This window comes from Rana temporaria, chromosome 9 (assembly GCF_905171775.1).
Source record: "Rana temporaria chromosome 9, aRanTem1.1, whole genome shotgun sequence".
Lineage (NCBI taxonomy): Eukaryota > Metazoa > Chordata > Amphibia > Anura > Ranidae > Rana > Rana temporaria.
In genome coordinates this window covers 122,670,167-122,697,313 of record NC_053497.1, presented here as the reverse complement: position 1 = coordinate 122,697,313, position 27,147 = coordinate 122,670,167, and the positions used below count along the sequence as shown (strand labels likewise).

General features: G+C 40.5%; 1 protein-coding gene across 5 annotated transcripts in view; it reads right to left on the bottom strand.

Annotated features, from left to right (window-relative positions):
- ZNF618 (zinc finger protein 618) overlaps positions 1-27,147 on the bottom strand; it is a 204,872-nt gene that overhangs the window by 85,220 nt on the left and 92,505 nt on the right. For 3 of the 5 annotated variants that reach the window (XM_040324376.1, XM_040324377.1, XM_040324378.1), the window contains exons 1-5: positions 24,306-24,547; positions 22,246-22,353; positions 20,956-21,033; positions 14,116-14,154; positions 1,976-2,056 (exon numbers count right to left, since the gene is read on the bottom strand). In XM_040324376.1, coding sequence (XP_040180310.1) covers positions 1,976-2,056; positions 14,116-14,154; positions 20,956-21,033; positions 22,246-22,353; positions 24,306-24,483 — 484 coding nt within the window. In that variant the 5' untranslated portion in view covers positions 24,484-24,547. Of the gene's footprint in view, positions 1-1,975; positions 2,057-14,115; positions 14,155-20,955; positions 21,034-22,245; positions 22,354-24,305; positions 24,548-27,147 lie in introns of those variants that run through there. The other 2 variants (XM_040324381.1, XM_040324380.1) reach the window with 1 other exon arrangement.

The window sequence follows — 27,147 nt, the reverse complement described above, 5'->3', positions numbered from 1 at the left end:
CTCACAATTCGAATCGAGTTCTGCGATCCACCGACCAAAATCTGGTCAGGGTACCAAAAACCAAATACAAGTCCAAAGGAGAAAGAAGGTTTGCTTTTCAGGGTCCTAGACTATGGAACGCTTTACCAACCAGCATTCGGTTGGAGGAAAACCACCTGACTTTCAGAAGACGAATCAAAACTCTGCTCTTTTGATGACATGAGACACGAACAACTAGCGCCCAGAAGCGATTCAGTTCGCATGCGCCGCGCTTTATAAGTTTTTCATTCATTCATTCATTCATAAAGCCGACCTGGTCCTTGTGTATGAGAGTTCCGATAATCTTGTTAAGATGGGCTGCTAATATTTTGTCAAATATCTTAATATCTATATTTAGCATTGAGATGGGGCGAAAATTTGTGCTAAGGGTGTCATCAGATAACGGTTTTGGAATCATACAAATTGTAGCAAATAGTGATTCTTGTCTAAAAGATTTATTTTGTAGTAAGTCATTAAAAGCCTTTGCTAATAGGGGGGAGATAGTGTCAGTGAAGGTTTGATAGTACAGAGCTGAGAACCCATCTGGACCAGGCCTTTTATTTATTTTTAATGTTTTGATTGCGGCTATCACGTCTTCACCAGTAGTGACTTTTTTTGAGATTCAGACATCTGGGGAAGATTAATATTTGAAAAGAAGGAGTCAGCCACATTTATATTAAGTTTATTTGTCTCTGTATATAAGGTTTTAAGGTGAGTACTGATTTTTTTTTTAAATTTTGAGGGGGTTACTGGTGTATGCGTTGTTGGCCAATTTAAGTCTTATAGGTTTGAAAGATTTATTGATAGATTTCAGCGCTCGTGCTAAGAAAGTACCTGTTTTATTGGATTTCATATACAATACATGTTTGGCACTGTGTAATGATTTGTTGGCGGATTCTGAAAGGAATAGGTCGTATTCAAGACCAGCTTTCTCTAGGCGCACTTTTGCTTTGGGAGTGGGGTTATTTTGAAAATCTATGTACGATGTATTAAACTAATTTTCTAAGTGTCGTGCAAGTGCTATGCGTTCTCTTTTGAGTACCCCTAGTTGTTGTTGGAGTACTCCTCTTAGAACCGGGATGTGAGCTTCCCAAAGTGTGAGAAAAGGGATTTCAGTATTTGTATTATGTTGTAGGTATTCCGTTAAAGCCTTCTCAATTGTCAAGCGATATGAACGATGTTTAAGTAGTACATCTAGCAGGTACCAGGTGCAGTCGTGTGCTCTAGGTAAAATAGATGCTATTGAGGTAAAGACTGCGTTGTGGTCTGACCAGGGAATAGGGATATTATTGGAGGCTATCAATTCAGGCACCATACCTATCGTTACAAATATGTGATCTACGGCTGAATATTTGGTGAGTGTTTGAGAAATATGTATAGTTTCTTTTCGTTGGGTTGGATTCTTAGTTTGTATCTTTTGAGAAGTTGAGCGAGGGACCTACTGGCTTGATAACGTGGAGGGGAGTACAGGGTTTTGTTCAGAAACAGGAAAAGGACATAATTGGAGTCTCCACATACAAATAGTGAACCCATTTTATGTAAATTAATAACTTGGAAGAGCTGTGAAAGAAAGGGTAAAGGTTGGTGGTTAGGGGCATAGTATGAAACCACAGTTACTGCTGTGTCCATAATATACCCTGTAAAAATTAGGTAGCGACCCTCTGGGTCTTTGATTTCGGAATGCAAAGTAAATTGTGTATTACGGTGGAATGCAATGAGTGTGCCACGTTGTTTGGTGGGTACCGATGCTGTGTATACTTGTGGGTAAGAGGTACTATAAAATTTAGGAGTGGAGGCTGGAGTAAAGTGAGTTTTTTGTAGACACACAATATGTGCTTTTTTGGCTTGGAAAGGTCGGAAAGCTTTCGTCCTTTTTTGCGGCACATTGAAACCTTGGACATTAAGGGATATAATATTGAAGGGGGCCATGGCAACCGAAACAGCAAACTGCACTTACCAATTGTTCCAGGGTAGTGGCTACTCGGCTCGATCCACGTGGATTTAGTTGAAGTTGTTAGGAAAGAAAATCCAGTACAATCTGTCATAAAAAGGGAATAAAAAACAAAAGAAAAATGAGTTATTAGATTGATATAATCATATGAAGATTTAGAAGTTTCCCATGCCTGGGGTAAAAATTCCCAGACAAGGGGCATGGGGCCTTCGTCTGATCACTGCATATTTCCGCGAGGACCAGAGGAAAGTGGAGGCACATGTAACATCCGTGCACAGGGAATCCACTTTTTTAAGAAAAAAATAAAAATCCATAGCCCAAATGTATGAAATTATAGGTCCTGAATATGTATGTTTCAGATAAGCGGAACAAAATAAACTTCAACTTATAGTTGTAGGAACAATTTTCAACATTGGTAACTTTATAAAAATACCTATTAGAAAAAATATTTATTAACAGTTTAACTGCAATAAAGGCCATATAGCCAAAAAGAGTAATGAAAAGAGTCAACAAGCTTATTTTAGCTATGACATAAGTTCGCATCAATATTGTATGTGAAAATTAGGCGAAATTGATAAATAAAAGTAAAAATAATAAAAAATATTGTTAAACAGAGCAATGGATCCATTAATTAGGCAAGTTCCATTAAAGTTTTATAATAAATGAGGACCAGAATTGCCTCTAAAGTTAGATAGCTTAAAGCGGATGTAAAGGAAAAAAAAAAAGTCCTCTAAAATAACAAACATGTTATACTTCACCTCCACTGTGCAGTTTGTTTTGCACAGAGTGGCCCCAATCCACGTCTTCTGAGGTCCCTTGGTGGCTGTCTCTGGTCCTCCCCGCAATTACTGACCACAGTCATGCGAGAGTTCGCATGGTGGTGAGTAATTGCGCGCGCGCTCCCGTGATACAGCGAGCGACCATAGCCGCTCACTGTATCACTCGGCCCCACCCCTCGGCGCGCCGCGTCACTAGATGTGATAGCCAATCAGTGGCCAGGCTGAGCGGCGAAGAGGATCTTGAGACCGCGCGGGACTTTCGACGGGTCAGGTAAGTAAAACAGGGGCTCGGGGGGAGGGGGGGGTCGGCAACATCAGATGTTTTTTCACCTTAATGCATCGATTGCATCAAGGTGAAAAAAAATTAAATTTTCAACTCCTTTAATACTAGGTCAGGGAACATTTTTAAAATTATGTAGAGGAGATTATTTCAGCAATTAATTGCATTGCTGATCTCCCATAAGATGTTATTTAAGCAAAAAGAAAAAGTGAATGGGAAACTCCATTGGTATTTAATGTTGTGGCATTGGAGTTCCATTAACTGTGGCTTCATTGCCCTTCTTTTAGAAATAGTTAATTGTGATAGATCTGCAAAGACCTGATAATTGTGCCCTTGAAAAATTAGATTATTTTGTTCTCTGGCTGCATTCAAAAGTTGCTCTTTTGTCTGGTAGAAAACATTGTAAAGAAGTACTTTTTCTCCTTCACTGATGGGCACTGATGGTACTGCATTAACGGGCACTGATAAGGCGGCACTGATGGGCACCGATGAGGTGGCACTGATGATGGGCACGGATAGGCAGCACAGATGGAACGGATAGGCAGCATGGATGGGCACTGATAGGTGGCACGGATGAGCACAATAATGCCTGACAATCAGTGATGCCCATTGTGGGCACTGATTGGCATTCATTGTGGGCACTGATTGGCATCCATTATTCATTTCTGATTGGCATCCCTGGTGGTCTAGGGTGGCATACCTGTGGTGGGCATCCCTGGTGGTCCAGTGTGGGCATCCTCGGGGGGGGCTGCACTGATAATCGATCAGCACAAACCCCCCCCCCCGTTAGAGGAGCAGCCGATCGGCTCTCCTCTACTCGCGTCTGACAGACGCGAGTGAGGGAAAGCCGATCACCGGCTTATCCTGTTTACATCATGATCAGCCGTGATTGGACATGGCTGATCACGAGGTAAAGAGTCTCCGTCAGAGACTCTTTACCTTGATCGGTGTTGTGGGGTGTCAGATTGACACCCCGCAAGAACGATCGCCGTGATGCGCGCCCCCGGGGGCTCGCAGCGGCTCAATATCCTGAAGACGTCATATGACGTCCAGTCAGGATATTGAAACCACTTTGCCGCCGTCATTTTGCTATATCGCGGGCGGCAATGGTTAAACTGTCAACCTAGTGTGAAATAGAAGCGTTGACCTACATCTGTAATTATGTTTTTCTTCTAGGGAGACATGTAGTGAGTATTTACAATAAAAAAAAAATAGAACAGCCATTCTCCATATTTAAGGAGAGTGAGGGAATGTGGGTATATGTTAATGAGTGAGAAGGGGACAGTAAGAAAAGAGGCTGATTGGGGGGGGTATAATAAGAGCTAAAGGGGTAAAAGAAAGGAAAAGTGTGAGTATTAAGTAAGATTTATGTGATTTTTAGAATTATGTTTGACAAGCCTGTATAGAAGTACCATGGTGTCCATGCTCACAAGACCGATCTTTCAGAAGCAAAGTAAGCTGCTCCATTTGCTGCATTTCGATTATTCTGGTGAACCATTGTGTTTTATAGGGTGGTTCCATTTTTCCCACATCGCAGGATACACGCCTTTGCCATGTTCAGAAGACATTTAAAACTAGAGGTTTTGTAAAAAAAAAATTGTGTCTTGCATAAAGTAGTCTGCTGGTTTATCTGCAAGAAACACCACTTTGGCGCAAAACTTATATGGTCCAGAAATATTTAGACAGAATAAAGGTGAATAAAGCACCTGGACTAGATGGCATACAACTTGACGGCAGACCTCAATGCACTGTTTAATTCAGCAATTATGTGGCAAATGAGGTTTAATGCTGATAAATGTAAAGGATTGCACTTGGAGCTAAAAACATGCACACATCATACGTTCTAGGAATACAACTGGGGGAATAAAAGGTGGAGAAAGATCTGAGTGCTCTGGTAGATTCTAGGCTTAATAAATTGCAAACTAATAGGAGGCATAAGAGAGTTTGAGTAAGAGGAAAGGTTGGTTACTGAACTCAACTTATTCTCTAGGGAATGAGAGATTAAGGGGGTGATATCAGGGCCGATCCACCCTATAGGCTCACTATGCAAGCCGCTTAGGGCCCCGCAAAGCTGCAGAGGGCCCCCCAAATTACTAGAGACTCCGCCTGGTGAGAAGTCATTTTCGGCCCCTCACCCCGCTTCTCAACTCGCTGGCTGCATGGGAGAAGAGGTAAGAAGTCAGCACCCCCTGCTTCTCACTTTAATGTAAGATGCCATTTCCGACAGCAGAACACCCCCTCCCTCCGCTTCTCAACTTTAATCTTTAATGTGACATGTCACTGTCGGCAGCACCCCCTCCTGCTTCTCAACTTTAGCGTGACATATCATTTTCGGCTTCTCAACTTTAATGTGACATGTAATTTTGCTTAGGGACCCAGGATCGGCACTGGGTGATATGATCAACAAAAGTAGTCCATATAATGAACTTGGTGTACAGTTAGTCACTTAAAGGGTACATTTTTTTTTTATCAAGATTAGCACCAGGGGGAGTTTATTCAGGGAATATCCGATTGCCCCCTGGGGAATCAGGAAGGAATTTGTTTCCACTGCTGGAGCAAACTGGATCATGGGGTTTTCTTGACTTCCTCTGAATTATCTGTGGGTTTAGGATTGTGTACATGGAGGATTTATATTTGTATGTGTGTTTTTCTATTGGCTGAAATTAATGGACGTGTTTCTTTTTTCAACCACATATGTAAATATGTAAGAGTTTTAATAGTAGCCTTAACAGTGTTAAAAATCCTGCCATTTACTACAGTCCCAGAAAATCTGGGAGAATCTTCCTCGGCCCCTCTGTACTGCCAAAAGCCTGGGGTTAGACGCAGGTAAATTTGAGGTCGTTTCTGAAGGGTTTTGTAACAACTCAATAAATTTGTATCCACAGCGAGGCTGTGTAAAAAAGTTATGCAATCTTTCTGGGGCTGTGAGAATTTTGACTTCAAATCTTGTTATCTTAGCAAGATTTGAAGTTGATGCCCTTCCAAGGTGAGAGTATAGTAAGCATAAACAGTGTAGAATAGAGTATAAATACATAACCTTTCCTTCGTGAAGAGAGGGGCTATTCTAACAAAAAACAAAATATCCCATCAAAATGTTTTTGTTTTTTTGTTAGAATAACCCCTCTCTCCTGATGACGCAACATCACGAAACGCATTGAGATACCACCATCCCTCAACAGTTCTCTTGGATTGAGAACAGAACATACATTATGGGGTTTTTGTAAATTGTATACATCTAATAGACCTTAATATAGGATCTGATTTTGGAGAAGTTGTGTGTTTTCATTTAGTTATACATTGGATATGATTGTGAAAGATCGGAGTGAGTATAGTCCTGTTAAGTCTAGCATCATTTCCCCCCTATGCATAATTGAAGAAAACAGATTCGTAAGTCTTTGAGAAATCCGGAGTGGAGCTTACTGGGAATGAGGGGTCTAAAGCCCCGTACACACGTCGGAATTTCCGATGGAAATTCCGACCGCATGTATGCCCCATCTGACTTTTTTAGAGGAATTTCATCTGAGTTTAGATAGAGAACATGTTCTCTTTTACTCCGATGGAATTCCGTCGGAATTCCGATGTTAGTTTGGCCGGGCAAAAGCCTGATCGTGTGTACGGGGCATAACAGATACAAATGCATGCTATCACCAAGTCCAGAGCTAGTGTTGCATTCCCACTTGACCCTATCATATGCTTTTTAAGTATCTGTGGACAGATGAAGAAGTGTGATTTCCTTTTCTTGAGCATAATGGATCGCATTAAGAACAAGCTTGCTTATTTTTACAGTACAAAGCCTGATTCTTGGGATGTATGAGGCAAGGGATGTGAAGGTTTTAGGTGAGCAGCTAGCATCCTGGTGAATATTTTCAGGTCAAGTTCAAAAAAGAGATTGGGCAGTACCTTGGAAATATTTGTGGATAGGACTTTGGATAGGACTGCTATATGTGCCTTTCAGACATCAGTTTGGATAGTATTGTCCTGAAGAATATACATTTTAAGACTGTGAATCTACCAGCTAAAATCTCTTGAAAGGTTTTATGTTGTCAGTATAAAGACGTCTGGGCATGGTGCTTTGCCTGTTTTTTTGTCATAGTGGGTTGTTCTTGGGGTTGTATCGATTTATTAGTGAGTTTGGGCATGCCAGACGGTTAAAGCTATTGTTGAGGGGTTGTAGGTCTACATGCTGCGTTAGGCCTCATGCATGCTGGGCATTTAACACTAAAGCATCCGATCTCAGCATTTTGTTGCGGGCGGAAGGCTCAGGCGCGCTGTCCAGCCCCACTGCCATCGGCCTGTAAAACTCTAGGAGAGGCTGAAAGCTGCTGCAGCTGGTCGGTGCATAGAGTGGTACGAACTCTCTAGACAAAGTTCCACCTTCCTCCTTTAATAGGAGATTCATATTTTTTGGCTCTAATTGTCCTAAGGGCTCCAGCTAGCAAAATATTAGAATTCTCTTTAACATTGAACCAATTGTTCTTTTGCCTTTTCACTAGGGGGTGTGTTAATTTTGTCTCTGAGAATTTTAGGGTGATCTCTGGTTTCTTGGGTCAGGGTCTCTTTATGGCATTTCTCCAGGATTCAAATCTGAGTCAGCAGTAAGTCTGTGCTACAAAGCTTTTCTTTCCGTCCAGCTTGATTAGGGTGCCTCTTAGATATAAGTCTTATTGTGCCTCTTAGATATAAGTCTTATTGTATGTGTGCTTTATAGACAGGGTCTTTAATTAATTATTAATTTATTATTCAGTGCAAAACCTAGTAGTTTTGACTATTACACACTACTATATAACAAATCATAAAAGACACACTACTCACACACTACTATATAACAAATCATAAAAGATCATCAGCTTTATTACTTGTGTTGCTTGGCCTGTAATCAAGTAAATGATATGTCAAGAGTCACATGACATCAGCTGGTGGAGTGTAAAGACCAGCCAACTAACCAGTGGCTCTGCTTGAACACTCCCATTTGACTGAAGTTTTGTAACCAATGTGTTGATGTCTGACCATGTGACCAGCACCAGATGAATCGAAGTACCAGTTTTGCCAGACCGGGAAAATATTTAGGCTTTCTATTTTGCCATTTAGAAGTATGCTGGTCCAGGAAGGTGTGGATAAGTGATGGATGTTATGGTGGCATATGGTTTTAAAGACCAGCCAATTGTATGCAATGTGATTCAACATAAAGAGAAAACAGGACTTCATCATTTAGGCCCTGTTCAGACTGCCGCGACTTTGAAGCCAACCTACCTGCACGACTTTGGTAGAACTTGCATACGACTTCTTTAACAGAAGTGAATGCAAGCCAATGCCGAAGTTGGAACAAACGTAGTACAGGAACCTTTGTCCAAGTCAGAGCGACTTAAGTAGCTCCTATTAGAATGGTTCCATTGCACGTAATGGGGTGTGACATATGCTCTCAAAGTTGGAGCGCATGTCGCACCAGTGTGAACCGGGCCTTAGATTTAAAGCCCAACTGTCATGTTTGAAGTCATGGTTTTTATTATTGTTATGCAATCTGACAGCAAAAAATGTAAAGAACGATTCAGCTTTTTTATTGTGTGTAAGTGCTTTACTACTATTTTAAAATGCTACGTGTCAAGCATTACTCTGGAGATCTGGACCACTGTTCTCGCACAGAGCGCAGTGGTTCAGATCTCTAGCTGCCTGACACACCTCCCACAAGACTAAAATTTTGCTTTTTCAACTACCATCGATGAATGGGCAGCTCAAAATGAGAGTATGAAATTCCTTTCTGTATACCTAGATATCAAACCACTAAATAAGTACGAAGTACTAATAAGTAATAAATTACTACTTGCACAGAAGTGTTATTTAGTTATCAAATTTAAAATTTGTGAACACTTTCATAAACCAAAGACCTATAAAAATGACAAAAAAACATAAAAGTAAACAGAGCTAACCAACTATCAAATTTAAATTGTGTCCTAAAATTAAGTCCAACCAAGAAATTGAATTGTATTCACAGTCTACTTACCATCCTAAACAGTTACATATTTCTTCAAGAGACAAGCTTTACCAAAGCAAGCTTTATAATTGAACATTTCTGCAAGGGACATGCTAAGCTAATATACTGTTTATCTGATAAGATTAAAGTGGAACACCAACCACAACACATATCTTAGTTTTTAGAATTGGGACAGGTTAGATCCTTTGCCATAACAGAAGATTTTCTATTTACCTGCAACTGTTTTTAACACTGCTTTCTTTCAATACTAGTAGACTGCTTGAGAAAGAAAGCAATATTCGAAACGCATTGCAGCGATTTTATGTTGGTCTTCAATAAAGCTACCTTTACACATGGATTGGGGATGCCAGATTTACTTCACAAATTACTAACTAAATCTAGATCTAGGCACATGGCTCTGGTAGGAAAAAGATTGTAGGCTTATCAGACTAAGGCCCATTTTACACAAGCGGACCGTATGTCAGTTTTCTCATCCATCCGTTTACGGATGAAAAAGGGACATACATGTATCCCTATGAGATAGCGGGTGTCAGCGGATGAACATCTTCCGCTATGCTATGCTCTGATTCTGCAGTCGGAGGAAAATCCTATTTTCCAATCCTCCTGCAGAGCGGATCGGGTGAACACAGACAGACAGTCCGATCCCCCCATAAGGGAGAGCGGAGATCTGACAGGGCGGTCCCTGCACAGTGTGCAAGGACCGCCCTGTCATCTGCAATCCCCGCTGAGCACGCGGATAAGAAAGGTACGGATCCTCACGGGATCCGTATGTTTGAAATGGGCCTAACCCTGAATACTGTATCACCTAAAATGTCACAGGATCAAAATAATAAAGTTTTTACAGGCAAGACACAACCATTGTGGTATAAAGGTCGCTAAGCCCTTAGGCAAAACTCAGTTTACTGCTGCCTTGCTGCTTTGTGTAAGGCCCCTTTGCACAAAAGGCTTTTGGCCTTGTGTGTGTTTTATGCCCTCATTTTAGTGTGCCCGGGAGGCACAGGTGCAGCGTCCTGCATTATTATTTGGATCCTGCAACAAGCCTTTAGCATGCTAAAATATGCTGCAACTTGACAAGACTGGATAGTGTAGCATGTAGAACACTCATGAGTTAACTTTAAAGGATGAGTTCACTTTTTAGAAAAAAGTGCATTATTATTATATTTTTTGGAACCTGTAAAACATTGCACCAGCGATCAGCAGATCGCTGGTGCCATGCAGGTCTTCAGCAGATCTGCCAATGTATCTGTGTGCCTGTACATCCAGGACAAGCACATACAATCTGACATGAAGAGAGAATGAACTAGCTTACCGAAAATTACAAGCTGACAGCTGCAAAGGCTGCTGGACCTTGAAATTTTTCCGATCACAAGATACTCTGAATGAGTGACGCGGCAGGATGGGCCAAATCTTTTTTAAGCTGTGACAACTAGCAGGGGGATCCATGCTAGCTGTCAGATTGGGGGATCAGAGAGGTGGGGGGGGGGCAGTTCGTTAGTACCATGTGATTTTCTAGTGGTTTGTTTTTTGTTTCGAAAAAATAAAAAACATTTAAAAAACAATTACTGCGCATTCAAATTTTCAAAACATGTATAACTAGTTCCCGTGTAAAGTAAATGTAAAAAAAATTGCACACATGAAAAAAAATCTAAATTTTTAGCTAGAAACATGACTTAAAAGGTGGACGCTTTTTAGAATAAAAATAAAGTAGTTGCAATATTTTAACTGTTTATCAAATCTATATTTTCAGAATGAACCAAAACAATTTAATCCCCCATTTTTTCTTGTAGATAAGAAAAAAAGGTAGTGTAGAATATATACTAAATATGTCAAGCCTTTAAAACTGTGCTCCTGGAAAATAGCGAAAAATCAAGGTACCCAAAATTATAAATAAGCAAGGTATTAAATGCCTTTTTACAGCAAATTAATTTACAGAAAACCATAAATGATGGCCCTAGAATTATTGCTCTCACTCCAACAATCACGGCAATATATAACATATGGTGCAATCGCAGTTTACATATACACACACGTCAAAAGATAATGTGGTTAAGTTGTTTTTGTTTTTTCCCTCCCAGTTTGTCGTCATTTGACAGGTGGTGTCTAAACTTTTTTCAGACGTATATAATTTTTGGTTTCATTTGAAAAGTTGGATAAAAAATATAGGGTCACTTTAGAGGTGAATATGTGGGTCATATTTTCTAACACTTAAGTACATATTTATAAAGCAGTGAGTGTGCCTTTCACCAAATATTTACTGGCGGTGGATCACTGTCATTTAAAAGCATGCAGCAGAAGATTTACCTGCAGTGAATGTTTGGACAATGTCATATTCACTGCTTCCTAAATTTTCCCCTTAATAACATATGATTTTGTACTAGATTGTTGATCTAGCAAATTCTAATTCTGATGTAGGGAACAATTCACCAAAAGGCGTTTGCAAAAATCAAAATCCGCAAATGAACAGACCAAAAAAAAGGGACTTTAAGTAAGCTCCCCCCGGGAGTGATCAACACACACTCATAGATATCAATTGGGACGCCTGCCTTTACACACACATGAACTTTAATGGCATCCCAGTCTTAGTCCATAGGGTTCAATATTGAGTTGGCCCACCCTTTGCAGCTATAACAGCTTCAACACTTATGGTAAGGCTGTCCACAAGGTTTAGGAGTGTGTCTATGGTAGTTTGATCATTCTTCCAGAAGCGCATTTGCAAGGTCAAGCATTGATGTGGACGAGAAGACCTGGCTCGCAGTCTGCGCTCTAATTCATCCCAAAGGTGTTCTTTCGGGTTGAGGTCAGGACTGTGTGCAGACCAGTCAAAGTCCTCCACCCCAAATTCGCTCATCCATGTCTCTATAGACCTTGAATAATCAAACATTCCCATAGACACACTCCTAAACCTTGTGGACAGCCTTCCCAGAAGAGTTGAAGCTGTTATAGCTTCAAAGGATGGGCCAACCTAATATTGAGCCCTACGGACTAAAATGCCATTAACTAGTTGCTGACCAGCCGCCGTCATTCTATGGCGGCAGGTTGGCTCTCCTGGGCGAGAGCCCGTAGCTCTACGTCGGCTCAACTAGGGGCACGTAAAATATATTAATAAAAATGACATAAAAATACCCCCTATTTTGTAAACACTATAACTTTTGCGCAAACCAATCAATAAACGCTTATTGCGATTTTTTTTTACGAAAAATATGTAGAAGAATACGTATTGTCCTAAACTGAGGGAAAAAAACTTTTTTTTATATATTTTTGGGGGATATTTATTACAGCAAAAAGTAAAAAAATATTCATTTTTTTCAAAATTGTCGCTCTATTTTTGTTTATAGCGCAAAAAATAAAAACCGCAGAGGTGATCAAATACCACCAAAAGAAAGCTCTATTTGTGGGAAAAAAAGGACGCCAATTTTGTTTGGGAGCCACGTCGCAGGACCGCGCAATTGTCAGTTAAAGCAACGCAGTCCCGAATCGCAAAAAGTGCTCTGGTCTTTGGGCAGCAATATGGTCCGGGGGTTAAGTGGTTAAAGTTCATGTGCGTGTAAAGGCAGACGTCCCTTTATTCTGGTAATTCTGGTAATATAGTGTATATACTTATCTTTTTGCACACATTAGCAAGACAATCCTGTTCCACATATTTCTTTTATTTGCTGGGCGAATTTTTATACATTTTGTACAATAAAAACATAATTCTTTTAATTGGTATCTACGAGTATGTGTTGAATACTCCGGAGGAAGCATATTTAAAGTCCAATATTTTTGGTCTGTTTGTTTACATGTCTTGGTTGGGATGCTGCCCCCTAGGGATATATTTTTTCTGATTTTGTTTAGGTTCTTTTTTTTTTATTGGTCTCATACACTATATATGTAAATTTGTAAAAATCGGAATCCCCACTCTTAATATGTTATAACAGAACAAAATTGGGCCTCAGGGAATACCTGGATTTGTTTATTATTTTACTTGCATTCATGTATTCTTGTATCCAGAAGTTTCAGGCGATCATAAGGCTATACGGCCCCAATAGACACAGTCCTATATCCTGCCAGAGCTCACTAAATAGACATTTATTAAACAGTCATAAAACAATCGTGTTCAGGATTACATGAAGCAAAACTAAAAACTTTGAAAATGGTTTTATCCTTCCTTCAGCAGCCCAGAGCATTAGTTATCGACTCTAAGCTCAGGAAAAAGATATGTCAGCCTCTATGGGGGCGATACAGCAACTCAACAGGAAGGGAATAAAAGCAAAAAAGAGCACATATAATTAACTGTTCCTATAAAGGCAGTATTACAACATTAAAATGTAAAAAGCACGTTTCCTGTATAGTTCACCAGCAGATCTGTGTCCAAAATCATAGCAACCAATCACAAGTAGTTTATAAGGGCATCAATTAAAAGTATTTGCTTATACATTATTTAAAGATAAACTTATAAAAGAAGGGGGGAATCAAGATTTTTCCATAGTATGTCCCTGTTAAGAATATTGTCTAATGCCTCGTACATACGTTTGGAATTTCCGATGGAAAAAGTCAGATGGACTTTTTCCATCGTAAATTCTGACCGCGTGTATGCCAAATTGGAATAATTCCATTGGAAATTCAGATGAATTCCATGTGAGTTTACATAGAGAACATGTTCTCTTTTCCTCCGATGGAATTCCGTTGGAATTCCGATGTGAATTTGGTCGGACAAAAGTTTGATCGTGTGTACAGGGCATAAGAGCTAATATTTCCAGCAAAGAAAGACAGCAATAAATGTTTTTTTTTTTCCTAGCAAGGGGGTTAGAAACTCTGCCAGGAATGAAATGTTGTCTGTGTACTCATAAAAGAAAATATCCTCATATTTCCAGTCCCAAAATGAAACCCTGTCACACAGTGAGTCACTGGGAGAAAAAAATTGTAAACAGCAAAAAAAAAGCATTGGTTTGAATTGGGCTTTAAAGAAAGCGGTCAGAAATGAGCATAGAACGGACATGTAGCAGACTACTATAAGTCACAATACTGCTTGCTTGCTTTGCACCCACATTAGACCAGCTGGCTTCCTGGAACTAAAGAGAGGTTATATACAAACGTAAAACATTTTAGCTATACTTACTGCCTTGTGAGGCTCCCTCAACCGATGCGGCTTCGTTATCTGAAAATACAAACATTTTACTTAATAGTAATATTTGACTAAGGCGGCGCTTGAAGAGTCAGCATTCTTAATCTAAATTTACATTTATATTAAAAGGGAAAATAACATTTTAGGATAAATACGGTATGTACTAAGCTTATCAGGAAAATAAACTGTTCTGATCTAGTCTAAAGGAGAGGGTTCGGACTCGAGATGGTCTAGGGCCTAGACTCTAGGCCAAAAGTCTACTGATAGTAGAGATGGAGTGTGGGGAAGAGTTAGAAGTTGAACTCCTCTTAAGTTTTTATTTCTGTCTGTCTGCACTGGGGAGATTTACCCTCTCCATTTGTCTTTGTGACCACTGGGACAGAGTAATAGGAAATTTACAATTTTACAGTTGTCTTTAGAACAGGAATACAAGAGGAAATCTTCCAAGGATACATGTTTTGGAGATAGATATCCAACGTGGGTTTTCCTTCAGTATGTAGAGATTTCCCCTTACCACTTGAGTACCTCCAGGAAAGTTAAATTAAGTGAAGTGAAACCTCAACGAGCCCCATACAGTGAACACATTTAAAGTTCTTACCATTTCATCATCTGTTCAAAACAAAAAATAACCTTTGGTTTTACCTATACTTTAAATGTATGTACAATACATATACACATACGCACACTAGATTCCAAACCACAATCTCCAAGTGAAACAAATGGGAAGGCAATCCACACGTTGTGGTTTGTGGACTCCTTAGCATAGGAACCATAACAAAGCATATTAAGAAGCAGATTGCTACAGTGAAACCAAGCGGCGTTGAGTATGAATCCAACTTCTTCGGCAAGAAAATGGGCTTTTGTGAAGCAAAATCTTTAGAAGAAAATTATTGGTAGCTTTATTATTTCTCTTTACACCAATTTATAGTTCCGTTCTTGTAGCAATTTAACTTTGTAGATTTGTTTGCCCACCTTGAAGTTAAATGGCTGGTTAACTTTTGACATTCTCTAGTAAACACTCATTTACAAGCCTAGTAATAATTTAACAAACAAAGCTTGTCAAAGTTTTCAGATGTTCCCCTCCATCTTGCATCAGTCCTGTAACAAAACAGCACTGAGAAATCACAAAAATATCAAACTAAATTTTTGGTTTCCTAAACAGTCCAAACTTATAACTAATGGCCATCCAAAATAAATGAGGCAGATTTTGGAAAGTGTTACTCAAAACACACAGCTAATGGCCCATTGATTCCATCAGCTTTAGGTTGTGTTCCCACACTATAGCAAGGAAAACCACCTTATGTCCTATGGATTCAGTTAACATGGTGCATTGACGTGCACGGAAAAAAAAATAGGGCATATAGCATTTCTGCATAATGTGTTCCAATGCACTGCAGTGCAAGACAAAAAACATTACATTACTGAAAAAAAATCTACTGAAGAGCAAAACTACAGAAAAAAAAGGGGGTCATAAAAACACAATGCATCACATGCAGTGTGACCAAGCCCAAAAAGTTATTCCTCGCCACTGCCTAGATTGTGTTGCCTGGGCTTCGTTTGGATGCAACCCTTCGCGACACCATACTCTACTTACTTTAGCCACAAACAGAGCAAATTTTCTATTTCGACTGAAACCCCTAGCATCAACATTTCAAATTTCCATGCGTGTGGCCAGTATATGGCAGCATCCCATAACCACTCCTTCCCTCCACACACACAGAAACACACTCAGGTCCTTTCCCCAAGCACAGAAATAGCTTTTGCATTGGTTGATTTACTCCAGTTCAACAGGTTTTAACTTATCTTTATTTTTTTATGCTCATAGACTTGGGGTCACTAGCCTAAAATGCTAAGATCGCAAGGGTTCTGTTCTTAGAGATTTCAGTCCGGTAATCTCTGCAACTTCTGCTTTCTCAGGGCTTACGCAACAACTGCAGTCATCTTAATCATCCCACCACAATGCGATCAACACATTCTCCAGCTGTTGCCACCCGGTGTCGCCAAAGTGCACTGCACGCTCCAAACCTGCACTCTATGTGCTAACAAACCAGCTAGCAACAGCCTTGCACCTCCAAAATCATTACTATGAGGCCTGCTCAGTGCTGTATGGTCTCTTACTCAAAGCCATATCAATTCCATAGAGTGACACCTGCAAATGCATGCCACAGGGTCCATTTACTACTGTTGACCTGGCTTTCCACTAAAGTGAAAGAGACCACGGCATGCATGCTTAGATACCACTAAAAGTGCACAGAGCAAGGATATGTGAACGTATCCTTTAAGTGCTTATAAACCAAAAAAGCGTAAGGCCCAGTCAAACAATTGTGGTGTGTTATCACACAGATGTAGGGATGAGCTCCTGCGTGTTCGCACACTCCATGTGCAGAGCCCGACAGCAAGTCAGGACGGCGCTGCGCTAATCACAGGCAGGGAGACCCGATGCTCGGCTGCTGAGATCGGGAAATGTCTCACTGCCTGTGATTAGCATAGAGCCGTGCCGACTTCCTGGCGGGCTCTGCACATGGAGTGTGCGAACACGCCGGAGCTCATCCCCACAGAGATGTTAGTGTGTTACTTTGCATTAAGGCATCGCATTTATTTAAATGGACTGTCAAACTTAGCAAAAAATAACTTGTGCCACTTCTGGAAGCGTGCCACTCCGCATCGAACATTAGTGTGCTGCAAGCATGTGTTTGACGGAAAGGTGTGTTGGGGTGCATTCAGAATAAATAGCACCACATCACATTAATGCATGTAACATGCATTGCTGCACATTAACACATGCATTACTGTAACACTATCATGTAAATGGGCCCTTAAACAAAAGAGATTGCTGTACACGTTGCTGTAATGTTTCATTATTTCTTAATTCAGCTGTGGCAATGTCATCCTTTCCTACACGCTCCTGACTGAGTTAGACTACAAGCAGTCATATCAACCATTAGTGTACAGATGTTCCAATGTAGTCACCACAACAAAATTAATGCCCTGATAGCGCTTGAGTGTGCATGCCTCCAGAGTTAATTCAAAGAGTCTAAATGCCATGCACAGCACGGGGATAAAAAGCAGGGTGTAAAGGAATACATAAAAAAAATTATGTATTCCTATTTCACTTGTACTGATCAAAAAGGATTTTTTTTAGGAGTATATTTCTACTTTTAGCTGCACTTCTCATCTCAGTGGATGTACAATGTCAACAGCTCATGTCTTGTACATTTTTATACTTTTAGTTTATCGGTGTCTCTTTTTTACATATTTAATTTAAAGATGACCAGCTCCTTGAATTAAAACAATGCAATATTATTTTGACCCACTGGGGGCACTGTTCCACTAAAACAAAAACAAAAATTTAAAACCAAGAATTAAAAAACAAAGAACAAGGGCACTGTTCCAATAAAAGAAAAAAAAAAAGAAAGAATTTTTTTTTTTACAGTAAAATGAGAAGCTGTCACCTGTTTTATCTACTATACTTGCCACAGCCTGCAGTAAATGAGTTGCTAATTGCCTAAAATCCTTATACAACTTCAGCATAGTGATGTTTTCCTGTGGTCTAAATGCAGGCAGGCAGGGGCACAGTGGGCCAGATTCTCGTCCAGCGGAGTATCTCTGCGGAGGCGTAACATATCCGATTTACGTTACGCCGCCGCAACTTAGACGGGCAAGTGCTGTATTCTCAAAGCACTTCCTCTGTAAGTTGCGGCGGGGTAGCGTAAATTGGCGGGCGTAAGCCCGCCTAATTTATATTTGGATCAGGGGGGCGTGTTTTATGTAAATGCACTGTGACCCGACGTGATTGACGTTTTTCCCGAACGGCGCATGCGCCGTCCGTGGAATTTCCCAGTGTGCATTGCTCCAAAGTACGCCGCAAGGACGTCATTGGTTTCGACGTGAACGTAAATGACGTCCAGCCCCATTCACGGACGACTTACGCAAACGACGTAACTTTTTAAAATTTTGACGCGGGAACGACGGCCATACTTAACATTGGTGCCGCGCGTACGTTCGGGAATTCGCGTATCTAGCTAATTTACATATTTTGAGGCGTAAATTAGCTTACACGCCCCTAGCGGCCAGCGGAAAAATGCAGTTACGATCCGACGGTGTAAGAGACTTACGCCTGTCGGAACTAATGGATATCTATGCGTAACTGATTCTAAGATTTAGGCGCATAGATACAACGGCTCAGATTAGGACTTACGACGGCGTACATGGCGCTGCGCCGTCGTAAGTCCTTTCAGAATCTGGGACAAGGTCTGCAAAAACTTAAAGAAAATGTGCATCACTTCACAGAATTTTTGCCAGGGACAAAATTTTCTATAATCAATAAATTGCATAGTAAGCAGTTTGGCGAAAGCTGCCCTTTAACTATGCCGAAGATGGGCAAAACTTGTTTGTCTGTGATATATGGTCGCGCGACTGGGAAAGATCTTAAAGAATTCTGGGACAATGGCGTTTTCATTTTGCATCTGAAAGCACAAATCTTTAACATATATATTAGGCGAGTTTGAAGATAATCTTTTTGATGTAGTGAGGTCCATTAATAATCTAAGAGATTCCAATAAATTGTCTGCCTTATCCTGATGAATCCTCAGCCAGTATCAGCGCGTCTAATTACAATATCTCTCAACCCATTAGTTTTTTTAGGCCTTTTATCTCGTTATTGAGAGATAGGATTTAATTACACATTTTAATCACTGTATACTGCGCTCCACATAAGAAAAAAAAAAAAAAAAAAAAACTACCTACGTTTTCTTTTAAACTACTCAGGATTATAAACTGTAATTTATTTTTCTAGGTATAACTTGAACCAAGGTGCTGTTTTTTTTGTTTGTTTTTTACCTCCCTAAATTTAGGTACAGGTGATGCAAATTGTTCTTTTGCAACATTTTCAAGGGCTATCAGTATATCTGCCTGCTCGCAGTCTTCTTTGAAATGTGCAATCAGCTGCACAAGGTCAGTGTACATTCCAGCACAGCGCCTGTGTGCAAGGATAACGGCACTCCTGCAAATGTGCCAAAGTGATGTCATCCCACGCTGGCCAATGCAGAAGGCTACAGCCCAACACCTGGAAAAAGCTGGGTTGAAAATGGGGACAACGTTGAAGAAGCGGTAAGTATAAGACCCCTTTCACACTGGGGCGTTTTTCAGGCGCTTTAGCGTTAAAAAAAGCGCCTGTAAAGTGCCTGAAAGAAGCTGCATCTGCAATCTCAATGTGAAAGCCCCGAATGCTTTCACACTGAGGCGCTGCGCTGGCAGGGCATCAAAAAAAGTCCTGCAAGCAGCTTCTTTGCAGCACTTTATGAGCGTTGAATACACCGCTCCTAAAGCGCCCCTTCCAATTGAGGCACTTTTTTTAACACCAAAGCGCCTGAAAAACGCCACAGTGTAAAAGGGGTCTTAGCGGAGCTTTACCAGTGTTTTTCAGGCGTTGGCAGGGTGAAAGGGCTCTGAAAGCACTCAGGCTTTCACATTGGGATTGCAGATGAGGCTTCTTTCAGGCGCTTTTTTTTAACGCCAAATCGCCTTAAAAACGCCCAAGTGTGAAATGGGGTCTAATGCCGCGTACACACGGTCGTTTTTCGACATGAAAAAAAATGACATTTTTAAAAACGTCATTTAAAATCATCAATTTTCGGCTTCTTAAAAACATCAAAAAATTCGAACATGCTGCATTTTTTAATGTCCTTTTTTAAAATGTCGTTTTTCGGGTTGTAAAAAATGATCGTGTGTGGGCTAAAACGATGTTTTAAACCCACGCATGCCTAGATGCGAGTTATGAGACGGGAGCGCTCGTTCTGGTAAAACTACCATTCATAATGGAGTAAGCACATTCATCACGCTGTAACAGACAAAAAAGCGCGAATCGTCTTTAACTAACACGGAATCAGCTAAAAGCAGCCCAAAGGCGAATAGAACTTCCCCTTCAGAGTGCCGTCGTACGTGTTGTACGTCACCGCGCTTTGTTCATCATTTTTCAAAAACGATGGTGTGTGGGCAACGTAGTTTTTAATGATGAAGTTGGAAAAACTTAGTTTTTTGGACATGCTGAAAAATGTAATTTTTTTTAATGCCGTAAAACGACCGTGTGTACGCGGCATAAGAGTTTACCTTCACTTTAAATGTTTAAAAACTGTATTAAATTCCATTTAATGTCTGCCTTAAAAAAAGTTAACAGTATGTGGGTCAATGTAGCCAAAATGCAACTTTTTCCAAAATGTAACACTTTGGTGCAAGCAGGTCCTACTGAAAACAATGTAGTTTTCCCCATTTTAAAATGCAGATAAATCTGTGGCAGCGTGTCCAATGTAGTCCTATAAAGTACAGGAAAACAAAGCCTGAAAAAAATACATTTAGACACCAAATCTAAATGGCTGGCAAGCTGTAATATATAAAAATGTTATTGTTTGGTTTATACACACTTTTTTCTACCCATTCATATGCTTAATGCAGATTTTTCACAGCTGCTATCTAGGGATTTGGTAATGAGCCATGTGAGAAGAGAGGGAGCAAAAAAATGCTTACAACAGCCTCTCTGCACAGGAACTGTTAAACGGGACAGCAAAATCAATGTCAAGGGTCACATAATATTCTGGGCAGGTAGGCAGTTCTTCCTTTATAAACTTCAAGAGTTTATATTTCCAGTTCTGACTGAAGTGGAGTGACTCAGGTAACTTGAATAATTTCACAGCGCTGCTGTGCTTCTTGAATGGCACTAGCAGTGGACTGATTGATTTTGCTCACAGCCTGTGGTTACAGCATAAATTTAATCTAAGCTCCATTTAATAAAGCATATAAAAGAAGGGAAAATATAACAAGTCATGATAAAATAATTACCTATATGTGCACGGACATGAGTCTGGAAACAGTTATAATATTTGTATTTCTTTCGACAGATTCCACATTCATAGGACCCTGAAAATTAAACGAAAAACATGTAAGCAGAATGAAATTACTAGAGGTTAGAGTTAGACAAAGGTAACCTGACTGCCATTGCTGGCCACCAAGTCAAAATGCTAGTTGTCTGGCTGGATTTGTTTTTTTTCTTTTGCCTGTCCTGCAAGCCAACAGACAAAACTAATTCCAATTAAATGAAGAAAACAGGGATAATTAGGTTTACTGTATTTGTGCAAACTTCATGGATATTAGAGTAAACATAAAATCAATTTTCACACAGAATCTTCACAGCTGCTATCCCCGGATTGCTAGAGAGATGTAACAGGATAGAGCAGGGGTCTCAAAACTATCTAAACAAAGGACCAGTTTATTGTCCTTTAGACTTTGAGGGGGCTGGACTATAGCCAGCGCAAGTAGAAAATGCCCTGGCGTCAATAGGAGTAAACAATTTCCCATCGTAGGTATTAATGGGAGGAAAAGTGCTCTATTGCTGGTATTAGAGGAATGAGTAGTGCCCCATCATCGGTGTCAGCAGGAGAAATAGTGCCTCGTTGTTGGTGTCAGTGGGAGGAATAGTACCCTATCATAGGTGTCAGCTGTAGGAATAGTCCCCTGGTGGTGTTAGTGTGAAGAATAATGTCCCAGAGGAGGGAATGGTGCTTCATTGAGATCAGTGGGAGAAATAGTCCCCCATCATAGGTGTCAGTTGGAGGAATAGTGCCCCGTTGGTGTTAGAGAGATGAATTGTGTCCCTTTATTGGGGGCAGTGGAAGGAATAGTGCCTCATTGTTATCAGTGCAAGGAATAGTGCCCCTTCATAACTGAGCTGAAGGAATAGTGCCCTGTTGTTGGTGTTTGTGAGAGGAATAGTGCCCCAAGGGCAGAATAAAGGCAAGCAAAGGGCCGCATTTGGCCCCTGAGCTGCAGCTTGGAGACCACTGGGATAGAGAAAGCAAAAAGGGCTTACAATGGTCTCCAAGTAAAGGTATTTTTAGAATAGCACAAGTACAGCAAGGGTCACTTTATAACTTCGGCATTGACTACCAACTGAATTATCAACTTTAGAGTCTGTGTTGCCCATAGCAACAAGATTCATCCTATAATTTTCAATCACTAACCACAAAAACAGCTAGTAATTGATCACTGTTATGGGCAATGCCTGTCTCCTCTCCAATGCTGCACAAGACCTATTACAAATTCAGGTCACAGATATGGTTTTCATATGCCCACCTGGAGACGATGTGCTGATTCGTGGGGAGATGTTGCGTGGCCGAGCGCCGCCACTCCAAGAGGCCTCCCTGTTCATGGCGGCTGGCGGTATGTCAGGAGAGTTTTCCCCTAGTGAATTAAACACAGCGTCATTGAGCACAAGAAGGATGTTTTACAAAAGAAGTCTACCATTTTTTTTAACCTAGTCTATCTGTAAAGTGAGTAAAGAGGAGTATATATACAGGAAAACCAAAATGCAACCACAAAGCAAAGCAAAGCATCATATTCCTCTTCAATCATTCCTTAGCCTCCAATCTGTACAGAGGGACTCATCCCCGGAGCTGTTGCCGTCTACTATTGCAGCAGGACTGGGATTGAAAAGACATGACTCTACATATCAGGCTACCAAGTAGATTGGATGGAATTTTACCGCACATTTGCCTGTTATGCCCTGTACCCACGATCGGACCTTTGTCCGACCAAATTCACATCAGAATTCAATCGGAGGAAAAGAGAACAGTTTCTCTATGTAAACTCTGATGGAATTCATCGGAATTTCCGATGGGGCATACACACGGTTGGAATTTCCGATGGAAAAAGTCCATCTTACTTTTTCCATCGGAAATTCCGATCGTGTGTACGGGGCATTACTACAGCAACTGGGATAGTTCTTTCCCACAGGGTGAAAGACATGGAAGGACAGAAGAGACATTGGTGCTGGTGCAATCTTAGGAGGAAGCACCCAAGAACAGCCCGATAACCCTTCTATACAGTTTAGACAGTCAGCTAGACTATTTCACATTATAATACACTTTCCATTTAATTGTCACTTTTTCACTATACAAATTCTACTCAAACCAAACACTGAAATACAAATAATGTTAAAAAATATATTATGGAAAATTTGGACATACTTCATATTTCGATAGTCCTCATTTAAATGGGACAATATAATGTCAACACATTAGTGTGATATTTTGATGCAATTTTAATGCCTGTGCATGCATGCTGTACCATTTTTCTATTGCTGTATGATAGATGCCCATTTGGAGATTCTCCTCCTAGTGAATGTTTTTATTTCATTACAATCACTTAGCATCCCTGATCAGTATTTGTCAAGCTGATATTCCAGCCACAAAGGATCCTGACTGGCAGATTTCTCTTTTGAAGAACAATACAACCATTGTGCAGCAATACTAAGAAGGAAGAAGAGACTTCATATGTAATAAGCAAATATGGCTGCCCCCATGTACATATGTACAAACCACATATAGGAACATTAAAACATTATTGAATACTGATAATACATATACAGCTAATCACATTTACATCTTCAGAAAAATAATACAAAACTAAAACAACATTTAGTTACCATTTGGCACAAACATAAAATGAAAGTGGTTGTAACATTAAGACATTTTTACCTTAATATCTTCCTTGCATCAAGGTAAAACATGTACAATAGCTGTATCGCCCCCTGACATCCCTAAATACTTACCTGTAGCCTGTTGTCCTGTATCGATCCAGCACTGTGCCCATCTGCAGTAGCATTGGTTCTTTCTCCTCGGCCTCACAGGCACTGAGACAGCAGCGGCAGCCATTGGCTCCTGCTTCTGTCAATCAAATCATGTGAGGAGGAAGCAGGGGGTGGGGCCAAGCCACACTGTGTGTGTCCACGGACGCATTCAGCCCAGCTTTAGAGTAAGCCCGCAGGCGTGCCACCATAGGAACCAGATTCCTTTGATGGTGCACAGAGAAGAGGAAGAGCCGAGAGCGCTGGCAGGGGCTCCAGAAGATGAGGGCTGCACTGTGCAATACCAGTTGGTAGGTTTATTATGTTAATGAAAAAAAGTTTATCCTTTACAGCCATTTTAATTAAATAGAAAACAGAGGCACATGTTGAAAGGTAAGCTAAAATAAAATAAGACAAATTTAAGGAAGTCTTAAAAACTATTTAGCTCACAAAATCACTACCCCAATAAAAACAGGGAAGCAAAAAATAAATAAAAATTGTTTAAATGCATTCCAACTTTTCCCAGGTCTCAATCATCTTACTTCAGGTGTAGGATATCTGAACTTACCAACATTCTGCTGTATCCGATTCTCACCGATTACAACACAGATCTCGGCGGGCACCTCCTCAGGGCCATCACCAATTTGGTTTATGACGACAGGTATCTTGGTCTTCTCCTCCCATGCCACATTTTGGACCTCCTCCTCGCATTTTTCCTTTTTTACCATCACATCGTTTGTAGTCATTGTCCAGAGTCTTTGGAGCAAGTCAGCCTTTGAGAGCTCTCGCCAGTCCTCCCACCGCACTCTCCTTAGAAAGAAAAATAGCAGCACGGGATTAAAATCGCCAATGAGAGAAAGGGAAATAATCGTTTTACAATTTTTATTTTAATATAACACTTAAGTTCAGTAATTCTCTTAAAAAGATTTTTCTTCTTAAAAAAAAAAAAAATTGGAATGCTTCGTTTTCAGGTATGTTTCACATAATGTGCTAGTATGTGATGCATACTAGTACATTATGCCTTAAACTTGCAGATACAAAAAAAACCTCTCCCAGCAGTTTACAGGTATACAACATTAACAATAAGTGTCTATACTGTTAAAAATCCAGTAATACACTGTCTCACCCTGCTCTGCACATGCTCAGTTGCTCTCCATTTTTAGACACTGTTGAGTTTGTAGAGGCCGATCTGTTAAAAAAAAACTTCTGGCAGTCACAGGCCCCTCAGCCCCCCATTTTACTTACCTGAGCCCTGGAATGTACCACGGCGAGGACGCGCTGTCTCGCTGCCCAGGGTTCTCGGCTCTTCATTGGATAGATAGCAGCACAGCCATTGGCTCCCGCTGCTGTCAATCAAATCCAATGATGTGGGGGGCAGAGTCCTTCATTTGCTATGGTGCTAAGGTGAACCCCTGGGGGAGCGCTTATAACAGGGGGTTATCTAATGCAGGGGAGCCGCGAGAGCCAGCGGGGGACCCCAGAAGAAGTGAATCGGGGCCACACTGTGCAAAATGAAATGCACAATGAAGGTAGCATGACATGTTTGTTATTTTTTTTAAATCAAACCTTTACAACCACTTTAAGGCAGAATTGAACCTCCCTATCCTTTACAGCCAAGGAAGCCGTTTATGTTTGATCTGCAACTGTCATGGTGCTGAACATATGATCAGTTATGACACCAGCCATTTGATGGTTGGACAGGTTGGTTGAGAACATAAGCAAATGTGACAGATATTATTCCGGGCATTCCAGAAATGTAACTTTTTTTAAATCAATGGGTTTAGTTCTGCTTTATGATACACTCCTGTTCAGGGGCTCTGGGCTTCCGCAACATGGCAGTCTCCAGCAAAAACAAACAGTGGCAATGCTGGAGGCAATTTACAGAACATGTGAATAGAAAAAAAATTATTGCGCTTGCCCTAAACTAAACAAAAAAGAAGAGCTGCTATGCAAGAATGTGGCAAAAATTCTGTAAGTGATAAGAGTGAATGTGTAGCGCTAAATATGAAAATGGTGAAATATGTATAAATCACTAAATGATATATACTCGACAGGGTACAACAGTGAAATATTAAAATAATAAGTCCATGTGAAAAACAAAAACAGTACAAGTGAAAAGGTCCATCACAATAGGATGAGGAGTATCACGGTAGAGATGTCATATAGCCGTGTAGACCATCACATGGAAATTCCTTTCAAGTATGAAATGACTGAATACGCTTACCAGAGCTGTTGGATCCGACTGTCAGCGACAACGGATCAATCAAGCATGGATATTCCCAATCGGCAAGTAGACTCAGCTGTTTGGAGAATCTGGATGGTATTAGCATGGATTGTAGCCCATGGACTAGACAGTCCATGGCATAAGGTCACTGTGATGCTGGCGTCCCAAACAGGGTCAGGCCTTCATTCGTGCTGTGGGGACAAGCAACCTGGGAAATCCACGACACTTTCAAGCAGTATTAGGCAAGTTCAGGGAAGCAAAACCCTATGTGGGGGATGATGGGCTCAGTGGAGGAACTCAAAATAACTTTTTATCCACGGAACATAGAAGTCCTAGTGGGATGAAGCGCGTTGGAATTGGTAAACCACTGCCCATATTGCTTTTATTTTGAACTGTGATCACTTTTAATGTTTGCCGGTTTTTATTAATTAAAACCCATGTTTTTTGACCTGCGCTATTGGAGCACAGTTTTCTTTTCTTTCCATGTTCGGTGGATAAAAAGTATTTTTGAGTTACTCCACTGTACCCTTCATCCCCCACACAGGGTTTTGCTTACCTGAACCTGCCTAATACTGTCATGAAAGTGTCATGGATTTCCGGGGTTGCTTGTCTCCTCTGCACGAATGAAGACCTAACTCCGTTTGGGACGCCAGCATCAGATAGACCTTCAGCTGTGGACTGTCTAGTCCATGGGCTACAATCCGGGCTAATACCATCCAGATTCTCCAGACAGCTGAGTCTACTTGCCGATTGGGAATATCCATGCTTGATCGATCCGTTGTTGCTGACAGTCGGATCCAACAGCTCCGGTAAGCGTATTCAGTCATACCATACTTAAAAGGAATTTCCATGTGATGGTCTACACGGCTATATGACATCTCTACCGTAAAACTCCTCATCCTATTGTGATGGACCTTTTCACTTGTACCGTTTTTGTTTTTCACATGGACTTATTATTTTAATATTTCACTGTTGTACCCTGTCGGGTATATATAATTGAGTGATTTATACATATTTCACCATTTTCATATTTAGCGCTACACATTCACTCTTATAATTTACAGCACACACTAAGTTTGGTAGCATAATTATTAATGTTTAATGAAAGTTTCTTGCTAAAGAACACTATTTTTCTATCAGGTCATTTTGGGCAAAGTTCTGCTTTAAATAGAAGACTGAGGAAAAT